The sequence below is a fragment of the Mastomys coucha genome, unplaced genomic scaffold (assembly GCF_008632895.1).
Source record: "Mastomys coucha isolate ucsf_1 unplaced genomic scaffold, UCSF_Mcou_1 pScaffold22, whole genome shotgun sequence".
NCBI classification, from domain to species: domain Eukaryota; kingdom Metazoa; phylum Chordata; class Mammalia; order Rodentia; family Muridae; genus Mastomys; species Mastomys coucha.
Genome location: NW_022196905.1, coordinates 113,524,780 through 113,536,060, shown reverse-complemented (window position 1 = coordinate 113,536,060; position 11,281 = coordinate 113,524,780). Strand labels below are relative to the sequence as shown.

Genomic DNA, 11,281 nt, shown 5'->3' with positions numbered 1-11,281 from the left:
GGGGGGGGGCTGGCGAGCACATCATCTTGCTATATAATCCAGGCTGGTCTTGAACTTGGCACCCTCTGCCTATGGAAAGCTGACAACAGGTGCGTGCACCACCACACTTAGCTTTGAGTATGTAGCGAAGTTTCCTCCGTGATGGTAAGTATTCTAGTCAGCTTCCTGTTGTGATATACATCAAGGATACAAAGCAATTTGGGGAGGAAAACCGTTTGTTTAGCTTATGGGCCTCAATCACAGTCCGCCATCCAGGGAAGCCAAGGCAAGAACTGAAGCAGAAACGGTGGAGGAACTCTGCATACTTACTTGCCCAGCCAGCGTTTGTATACAGCCCAGGAACACCTGCCGAGGGGTGACAGCACCCACAGTGGGCTGGACCCTCTCACATCAATCACTCTTCAAAGTATCAGACTTATCATACGTAAGCAATACATCAACTGAAGTTCCCTCTCTGTCAGCGACTCCCGTCTGTATCAAACTGACCAAAACTGCCCAGCACAACAAGGAGGGATCCTCGAAGTGCTCTCTATTCAGCCGGCCTGTCGCCAGACACACGCTGAAGTCTTCCTTTACCCGACTTGGGTGCCAGGCTCTGCCATCATGCCTAAGTTGCCCGCTCTCCACTAACAGAGAAACCACTGAATGCCGTTCCCAGTACTTGGGTCCTCCGGTCACCTCCCCACCTGTTTCCCCCAACAATCTCCGGAGTGTGACAGAAAACAGCGTGGATCGAGAGGACCGGCGTACAAGGTGGGGGGTCGGCATCTGCCCGGAGCACGGCTATCCGGCTTGGAGTCAGGCACACAAGAGGTGGCAACAGTCATTGATGATAATTATAACAATCGTATCCACTTTCCGGCTTGCTTAGCCGCCAGAACAGGGTGCCACCTCACTGGGTTCCGGATCTCCCCAGTCCTGTCCCTGACTTAGAATCCCTCTATCCTTCAGCCTCCTATCCTGGACCTCCGCTTCCACTTCCGGGCCCCATCCCCAGCTCCGGCTCACCCCATTCGGGAGGTTCTTCACGATCAGACGCGACATGGCTCTCAGGTTCCCCTCGCTTCTGACTCACGATCCCAGCGACGGCGACTTCCCACAACTTTCAAGCCGCTACACTGGACGGCGCCATCTTTGGCGAGTCACGTGGCACCCGCCGCGTTCCACTCGGAAGTGGGTGTGGCCTCACTGTAGCCTCTCTCCCGGGGAAGTCACGCCCTCAAAGCGAAGTTGGGGGGGGGGGGGGGGGGGGAGGACCAAGCGCTTGCATACTGCGCAGGCGCAGTTTCTCCGCCAGGTCTTGGAGCCTCTAAAGCCCCGCAAGGAAGGTAAGGGGCGCCTACGCCCAACCCCCGCAGGATAACAGGCTTCTGGGAAAGAGCAGAGATCCTAGAAAAAAAAAAAAAATTAAAGACAGAGGCAGGCGGATCTCTGAGTTCCAGGATGTCCAGGGCTGCACAGATAATCCCTGTTTCAAAAATGAAATTTTAGCCGGGCAGTGGTGGCGCACGCCTTTAATCCCAGCACTTGGGAGGCAGAGGCAGGTGGATTTCTGAGTTCGAGGCCAGCCTGGTCTACAGAGTGAGTTCCAGGACAGCCAGGGCTATACAGAGAAACCCTGTCTCGAAAAACCAAAACAAAAAAAAACAAAAACAAAAATGAAATTTTAAAAATTTATTTTTTGTGTATACATACACATATAAATGTATATATGTATATACACATGCATGTATTATATATATACATATGTGTGTATATATATATATATATATATATACTGTATACATGTATATTGGGTACATGTACCAGGCGCACATGTGTAGTTCAGACAACAACATGCAGGAGTCGGGGAGTCAATCCCGACTTTACCTGATGGGGCTTGGGGATCAAACTTAGGCCTGCTGGCAAATGCTTTAACCCTCTGAACAAGCTCACCAGCCCCCTCGCTTCCTTTTTAGGATAGGGAAGCTTAGGCTTAGAGAAATTGCCAAGCCCTGACTCAGTGACAGAGCATGTCCCATGGATGTTGCCACAGGGTATGACTATTGGGGATAATAGCCCTATTTTGCAGGCAGGTGAAGTGAGGACCCTCAAAGCGGAGCTGCTTCATTCATTCATTCATTCATTCATGTAGGTTCTGAGTTGAAAGGGAGATTAGAACCCAGAACCCCACAGTGAGTATTGACAGCTTCAACGGACAGCAGCCTGACTGACGGGCATCCCATGGAGCTCCAGGAAGCTTTTATCCCCCTCACCTGCCACCCTGGCCGCTGAGTTCTTGGCCAGACCTCCTGCATCTGAGGGCTTGGTGCTTGCTGCCTTAAGCTGGAATAGTTATCCTAGGGCTCAAGGGCGTAGGACTATTTGGAGCCTTCTCTGGATTTGCTCTTAGGTGGGGGAGTTTTTAAGATGGCATTTCTCTTCAGAAAGACCACAATCTTTTATGGTTTCCCACAATGCATTGGCTGCACTCCAAAGTATTTATGATTTTCTTCTTCTAAAAGACATTTCACTCCATCTCCCCATATCTTTTCTTGTTACTGTTGGGAGCTTTATTGAGATACACGACACACAATTCGCCCACTTAAAGTGGATGGCTTGGGTTGGTAAGATGGTGAAAGGCTGGAGAATCTTAGAATTTAAAATAAGAGCATTTAATAGAAATATATGTATAATGTATAACCTTTACCTAGAAGGGGGCATGGAAAACCTCTGTAACAAGCCAAAAATGTGGAGTAGCCAGTTCCAGGAACTTGGCAAACTCAGAGCCTCAGGGCTCTGGTTCCTGAAACCTGCCCCTCCTGACTGATCCACAATAAGGGCGGAACTAGGAATGAAGGTCTACTGGCTTAAGAGCCTCTCCACCTCGTCGCACTGTAGATGAAGATTACATTCCTAGAATGAATATGTTCCCCTCCCTAACTGAATACCTTGGGTTGGGTCCCTCTGAAAATTTCCACTGTTTTTATGTTATGTTTCCTTGGTAACCCTCTCCCCGCCCCCGGTTTGTGGTTTTTCCCTTTAAATACCCCTCACTTCTTGTGTTTGGGGTCGAACTCCTCTAGCCAGCATGGTCATGAGATCGACCCCGGTACCGGCCTATTCCAAATAAACCTCATGTGATTGCATCAAGTTCGGTCTCTCATGAGTTATTGGGTGGTCACGTCATCCCGAGACTTGAGTAAGTATCTCCCAAGTTCTGGGGGGTCTTTCATTGGCTCATCGGATAAAGGCACTTGTGGGCAACCCTGACAGCCTGAGATTCCCCCCTTGGTTCTAGGTAATGGGAGGAGAGAACCAACCTTAGAACATTTTTTATTGAAAAAAAAATTGCAGCTAGGCAGTGAAGACAGACGCCTTTAATCCAGCAGAGGCAGGCAGATCTCTGAGTTAAGGCCAGTTTGGTCTACAGAGCTAGTTCCAGGACAGCCAGGGCTAAAACATTTTTCAGATAATATATCTTGATCATGACTTCCCCTCCATACTCCCACCAAATCCTCCCTGCCTCCCCACCAAACCAACTCCTAGTCCTTTTGTTCTCTTTAGAAAGCAAATGGGCAAACAAAACAAACAAAAACTCCAAAGAAGATAATAAGAAGAATAAAGAAGCTGGGAATGGTAGCACACGCCTTTAATCCCAGCACTTGGGAGGCAGAGACAGGCAGATTTCTGAGTTCAAGGCCAACCTAGTCTACAGAGTGAGTTCAAGGACAGCCAGGGCTACACAGAGAAACTCTGTCTGGAAAAACAAAAACAACAACAGCAAAAAAGAAGAAGAAAGAAAAAAACACAAGAAACACACACACACCGTATAAACACAAAATCAGAAATCATTATATACAAGCAAAAGGCTTGTATATAATCATTTCCCTCCCTCTGGGAACCTAGACTCTACCTGGCATCTCTGTGGACGGGTTTCTTTCCTGGCTGATTTTCTCTTCACGTATTGTTTTCAAGGTTAGTCCCTGTCTGCATAAATCATTCTTCATTCCATTTCCACCCCCCCCCCACTAGTGTCAGATATCATGCCCCAGTATTTTTGTGTAGCCAAACGTCAGCCTAAGGCATCTGGGTGGATGCACCCCACGGCTGTTGGTAATGACGTTGCTGAGAACGTCTGTGTTCCTGCAGGTCTCTACTTGGACATGTGTCTTCATTTCTCGTGGGCATGGTCCTAGGGTGGGAACCCCAGGTCATAGGTAACTCTCTTTAGGAACTCTTGATCAAATAGTTTTACAGACTGTCTGCATCGTTATATATTTCTGAAGGTAGCCTATGAAAATGTTCATTTCCCGTCCTTCCGTCCTCATCGGTTCTTTTTAAATTACGCCCGTCCCACTGTCTGTTACTGCAGATTGATTGGCTGGAGAGGGTAGCCATCTTTGTTTCTGAACCCACCCGGACCCCTGAACTCCAAGACCAGCTCAAGCACAATGGCTCAACCAGGATCTTCCTCTATGAGCTCCAGATGCAAGGAGGTCACATGTCCGACTGAGCTGCAGAGCTGCATCAAGCGTGCAGAAGTTAAGGCTGGGGCCAGGAGGGAGGGGACTCACTCGGGAAAGAGCTTGCTGGGTAGCTCATGCTTGGAGCCCCAGTGCTGGGAGGGCAGAAGGCAGAGAAAGGTGGATCCTTGGGTTTGCTGGCCAGCCCATCTGGACTTATCTAGTGAGCTCCAGGATAGGAGGAACCTTGTCTCAAAGGAGGTTGACCACATTCCTGAGGATGACACCTGGGGCTGGCTTCCACATGCACATGCATTCACGTCCTCTCCCATATATGTCCACACACACACACACACACACACACACACACACACACACACACACACACACACACGCTTGAGATTAAAAGAAAAATACATCGCTGCCAGGAACATATTCAGCTGATTTCCAAGCTATAGGCTGGCAGCTGCTCTTTCCATGTTTTGCTTCCAAAGAGGCTTCATCAGACCCATTTTCTCGAAGCTCCCCCACCAGGAGCCAGGTGGAGCCAACAACAGCTGCTTATTGAATGCTGATTGCGGACAGAGTGCTGTATATTTCAGGCATCTGGGTGCTTTCTGAACAGAGCCAGGTGGCTCTGTATGGTCTCCGCGGGAATGAAGTAAGCCGGAGGCAGATGTGGCACACCAAGGGATTCCATCTGAAGCAGCGTTAGCTCGAGGGTGGATGGTGGGACCAGTAAGGATGACCCCTCCTGGGGCTGGAGAGATGGCTCAGCGGTTAGGAGCACTGTCTGCTCTTCCAGAGGAGCTGAGCTCAAATCCCAGCAACCACATGGTGGCTCATAACCTTCTGTAATGGGATCCAATGCCCTCTTCTTGTGTATCTGAAGACAGTTAAGGTGTACTCACATACATCAAATAAATAAAATCTTAAAAAAAAAAAAAAAAGATGGCGCTTCCTAAAAGATGCTCCTGTTGTCCTGGTCTCCTGGAACCTGTGGAAAAGGGTCCTTGGTCATGTCACAAGGATGGAAATGTGACATCAGCTTGGATCATCTGGGTGGCCCTAGACCTCTACTTACCAACAAGTGACCTTCAGCAGGAAGACAGAGATAGAAATAAGAGTGGATGTCGCCTAAGACAGGCATGGTAGCCCCAGACTATGGGCCATGTGTGCCCAGAGTGGGCATGGTCCTGAAGACAACTTAATCTCAGGCTTAATTACTGGAGACCTAGAGACACTGTCTTTCTCAAGCAATCATTTGTTATTGTAGCACAGAAAGAAATATAGGTGGGGCCTAGTAATGTGGTCATGTCTTTAGTCCCAGCACTTGAGAGGCAGACACAGGAGGATCTCTGTGAGCTGGAAGACTGCCTGGTGTACAGAGTGAGCTCCAGGCCAGCCAGGGGTAAATAGTGAAATCCTATTTTTAAAAGACAGACTTGGGGTATTTGTGTGTGAGGAGACAGATTGACAGACAGGTAAGGGACACCTCAAAGCAGGTGAGACAAGGGCTGGAGAGATGGTTCAGTAGTTAGAGCCCACTTGCCAAGTTACACAGATTTGGTTTCTCAGCACCCACAGTGGTAGGCTCACAACAGCCTGTAACTCAAGCTCCAGGGAAATCAACAATCTATTCTGGCCTCTGCAGGCACCGTACTCACATGCACAAACCTACACACAAACACACACACACACACACTCGTAATTTAAAATAAGAGTAACATGTTTTCTAAAAGCAGGTGACACAGCCCAGGGCCAACAGTCCCCTCCTCTACAACTCAGTCTCTGAAGGGCAGAGGACAGAGTAGGGGCTGGGGCAGTGTCCCAGGGGCTGTCGTGGTAGAGAGCTCGTCATCACTGAGCTACAAAAGGGTGTGTGGCTAGTTTAAATACATTTTCTAGGTAGCACTGGGAATAACTGTCTTAGGCATTGTTTTGTTGCTGTGAAGAGACACTATGACCAAAGCAACTCTGATAACGAGAAAGCATTTTTTAAAGATTTATTTATTTATGTATATGAGTAGCTATACAGATGGTTATGAGCCTTCATGTGGTTGTTAGGAATTTCCCTGTTCACTCCTGCCCAAAGATTTATTTATTATTATAAATAGGTACACTGTAGCTGTCTTTAGACATACCAGAAGAGGGTGTCAGATCTCATTATGGATGGTTGTTGAGCCACCATGTGGTTGCTGGAATTTGAACTCAGGACCTTTGGAAGAGCAGTCAGTGCTCTTACCTGCTGAGCCATCTCACCAGCCTCAAGAGAAAGCATTTAATTGGTGACTTGTTTAAGAGGTTTAGTCCTTAACCATCATGGTGGGGAGAATGTTAGCAGATAGGCAGGCAGGATGATGGAGAAGTATCTGAGAGCTACATCCTGATCCACAGGTTGGGGGAGGTGGGAGGGAAAGGAAGGAAGGAGAGGAGAGGAGAGAAGAAAGGAAGGGGAGGAGTGGGGAGACTGGGCCTGCTCTGGGCTTTTGAAACCTCAAAACTGGTTCCCAGAGATACACCTCCTCCAAGGCCACATTTATTCCAATGGGGACTAAGCATGCAAATATATGAATGGCCCATGGGGGCCATTCTTATTCAAATCACAATGTTGACCAAGGATAGGGCCGTGCAGATGGTGCACAAGACTTGGCAGAGGAGCAGAGATGGTTGACTAGAGAATGGTCATAAGGTACACTGGAACACAGAGACAAACTGAGGACCAAGACTGTCATGTAGGTACGTTGTCCCCTACTGTAGGAATGGTGGAATGGAAATGGCCTGCATTCTTTGTCACGACAGCCATGCACTCAAACACTGTACTGGTTGGCTTTGTGTGTCAACTCAACACAAGCTGGAGTTTTCACAGAGAAAGGAGTCTCCATTGAGGAAATGCCTCCATGAGATCCAGCTGTAAGGCATTGTCTCAATTAGTGATCAAGAGTGGGAGGGCCCATTGTGGGTGGAGCCATCCCTGGGCTAGTAGTCTTGGGTTCTCGAATAAGAAAGCAAGCTGAGCAAGCCAGGGGGAGCAAGCCAGTAAGCAGCATTCCTCCATGGCTTCCGCATCAGCTCCTGCCTCTGGATTCCTGCCCTGCTTGAGTTCCTGCTCTGACTTCCTTTGGTGATGAACAGCAATGTGGAAGTGTAACCTGAATAAACCCTTTCCTCCCAAGCTTGCTTCTTAGTCATGATGTTTTGTGTAGCAATAGAAACACCTACTGTCCCCTTCTCTTCTCCTCACGGGATGCTGCTCAGCTCAGTGTCTGTGATCTCTTCTCAGCATTTTCCTTGAGCACACAGCAAGACCCACTTTCCCTCTTTCTGAGGGAATGGATGATTTCATTTTAACTCCATTATCTCTGAGACCCTGTCTCCAAATAAGGTTCCCCACTGTGGTGCTCAATGTCAGAATTAGTACGATCTCAATTTCTAAGTGTGTCACAACCTTTTTTTATTTTCTGTTGTTTCTGAGACAGGGCCTTTATACATAGTCCTGGCTGTCTTAGTACTCACTCTGTAGACCAGGCTGGCTTCAAACTCAGAGATCTATCCGCATCTGTCTCCTTGGTGCTGGGACTAAAGTCATGTGTCACCATACCTTGCTTATTTATGTTCAAGCATTAACAATTACATTAGCAACTGGGCATGGTGGTGCATGTCTTTAATCCCAGTACTTGAGAGGCAGATCTTTGAATTCAAGGTCAGATTGGTCTACAAAATAAGTTCCTGGAAAGCCAGGGGCTACACAAAGAAATTGTCTCAAAACAAACAAATAATAAAAATCCCAATTGCATAATTACATTAGCCAAGACGATGTCCCAGGCCCATGAGGAGGTGGCAGCAATTGCTACTTCTGGGAAAGAGAGAGAAAAAGTGGTGCCCAGGTAGAGCATATCTTTTTAATAAGTACTTATTTATATTTATTATTTGTGTGTGTGCACAAGCATGGGAGTACCATGTCTCCAGAGGGCAGAAGAGGACACTGGGTGCCCTAGAGTGACTGACAGCTATGAGTCATCAAACACAGGTGCTGGGAACCTAAACTTGGTCCCCTGAAAGAACAACAGCTGCTCTTAACCACTGAGCCATTGCTCCAGCCCCAAGAACCCATCTTTTATACCGAATAGTGATTGGTCATTTTGGTTTTTAAAAGAACACCAAAACAACTACTGGCTTTCTTTGATTAATGACAGTGTTAACGACATGTAGGTGTATCTACAGTGAAAGCCAGCTGTCCTGACCATCGAGGCTGTTGCCAAGGCATGGGAGGGACAAAAGGCAAGGACTGTCAACTTGGCTGGATTTAGAATCACCTGTAGGACACATATGAGGTGTACTTATGATTTATTGTCAAAAAGATTTCATTGAGGTTGGAAGGCCCGCCCTGAATGTGGGTTAAGAATCATTCCAGGGGCTGGGTCTTGGCATCCATCTCTCTGGGCTTCCTGGCTGCCCGCGTGATTAGACCAGTAAAGTCAGCATGTGAATTTACCCAGCTGTAATTAGAATATGTAGCACACCCATCTTGATAGTGTCAAATCTTATCCACTAGACCACCAGAAGGTGTCACTTCTACACACATCTATTAACATGTCATGTTATGGAAGTAGATGCAACTATAGGGCTGGGGGAGGGTGGTAACTTAGGGGCAGGGGGCTTGCTGCAGAAACTTGAGGACCTGAGTTCAAATCCCCTGATCCTATCTATAATCAAGCACAGTAGCATGTGCCAATAATCCTAGGGAGATGGACAAGAGAGAATTACTGGGAAGAAGGCAACAAAGAGCAAAGGGATCTTGTCTTACACTAGGTAGAAGACAACAAACATGAAGATTGTCCTCTGAACTCCACATGGGGACCATGGCACACACACACCCGCACATATGCACTGGATTAAGAAAATGCAGTTATTACATGAGATTTTTTTTTTAAATTTAAAACATACCTTCAATTTTGGGGGATACTCATGGTCATTCGTTGACTCTGCCCCATATTTGATGTTCTAAGACATCCTTAATAAATAAAAATGAAGGATGGGACCACACCCAGGACTCTCTCAGAATAGGCTGGTTCAGTCTTCTTGGGGTGACTCTGGGGGCTTAGCCTTTAAGCCAAGAGCAGGTACCGGCGGTTTTCCCAGGTCCCAGATTCATAGACTTTGATTTTATTATTTTTCATGAACTGCTGTTATTAAAACACACAACTAAATATAGCCTCCCCCAGAGACGGCTGCAACTTGGAAAGGTGTTTTAAAGGCATTAAAAGAAAATGGAATGCTCTTTATGAATCCCGTGTCCCCAAGCTGGGCTGGGAAATATGGTTGCCACATGTCCAGAAAGCTGCTCTGTTCATGGCCTTCTGTTCCCGAGCATTAATAAGCTTGCTCACCTTAACTTTATTGCGCCCTTCTTGCCTTCCTGCCTTGCTCCCTGCCTCTTGCTCCCCTTTCTCTGTCCTTCCAGTATGTGAAATTGGGGGGCAGCTGGGACGCCCAGGTTGGCTTCGCTGATGACGCCTCAGGAATTAAAAACATCAACAACTCAGGGTGGACCCAGCAGCTCCAGCCACTGTGGTTCCGGTGTGAATTCAGGACCCTGCAGCACCAGAACCAGCCCCAAGGGGGTCGGCTTCCCAACCAAGGAAAGGCAAGGAGAGATTCTAGAAGGCTCGAAACAGTGATTCTCAACCTGTGGTCTCGACTCCTCGGAGTACCACAACCCTTTCACTGGGGTCGCCTGAGACTGGAAAATGCAGATTTTTTTTTTTTACATTACAATTCATAACAGTAGCAAAGTCACAGTTATGAAGTAGCAACAAAAAATGTTTTTATGGTTGGGGGGTCAGCACAGCATGAGGAACTGAATTAATGGGTTGCAGCGTCAGGAAGGTTGAGAACCACTGCTCTAGAAGATGAAGAAGGGAATTTCAAATGAGCTCTGTGTTTCCTATGTGGGTTTTGTTGTTGTTGTTGCTGCTGCTGTTTGTCCCAATGCATGGGACCACCAGGAACCCTGGTAGTGCTGGTGAGACCCTGTGTGATGGTTAATGTTATTTGAAATAGTTATGTGTGTGTGTGTGTGTGTGTGTGTGTGTGTGTGTGTGTGTGTGTGCGTACGAGCATGCACAAGGGCACACACATGTACAGGCCAGACATCAATGGAGGTGTTTCCCCAAAGCTCACTCTCTGCTTTGCTTTGAGACGGGGAGCAACCCTCACTGAACCCAGAGCCACCCATTCAGCAAGGCTGGCTCATCAGCCAGCTCCGAGGATCCCTCTGTCTCCACCCCCTTAGTGCTGGGGTTAGGGTCTCACCCAGCTTTTCTCGTGGGTTCTGGGGACTAAACTCAGGTCCTCCTGTTTGCATTACTATTACATTACTGTCTAAGCAGCCTCCCTTCTCTGTGTGGGTCCCACCTCCCCCACTTAGGATACAGGTGTGTTGAGGTTTGGTCTTTTGCTATGCACTGTAAGGCTAACTACTGGCCCCCAAGATCAGGTTGCCTCCAAGGACAAGAGACTCTGCATGTAGACCCAAGTGACACTCTGTGAACTTGTCCCCCAAATTATTGGTGAGTAAAGATGTCTACAGCCTATAGCTGGGCAGAATTGAGATAGGTAGGGCTTGGGTTTTCTGGGCTTGGTGTCTGAGGAAAACAGAGAGAGAGAGAAAGAGAAAGAGAGAGAGAGGAGAGGAGAAGGAGGAAGAGGAAGAATAGGAGGAGAAGGAAGAGGAGGAGGAGGAAGAGGAGAAGGAGGAAGAGGAGGAGGAGGAGATAGAAGATGCCGGTGGGGTAAGAATCTTGAAATCATGGCCATGAGGGCTGGCTAATTGG

At 47.7% G+C, this 11,281-nt stretch overlaps 1 protein-coding gene across 1 annotated transcript in view; it reads right to left on the bottom strand.

The window, feature by feature from the left end:
* Rbm19 (RNA binding motif protein 19) overlaps positions 1–1,172 on the bottom strand; it is an 85,591-nt gene extending 84,419 nt beyond the window's left edge. Inside the window, exon 1 of the mRNA XM_031337658.1 lies at positions 1,009–1,172. Within this exon, the coding sequence (XP_031193518.1) occupies positions 1,009–1,044 (36 nt within the window). The 5' untranslated portion in view covers positions 1,045–1,172. The remainder of the gene's footprint in view (positions 1–1,008) is intronic.
* Positions 1,173–11,281: the final 10,109 nt, after the last annotated feature.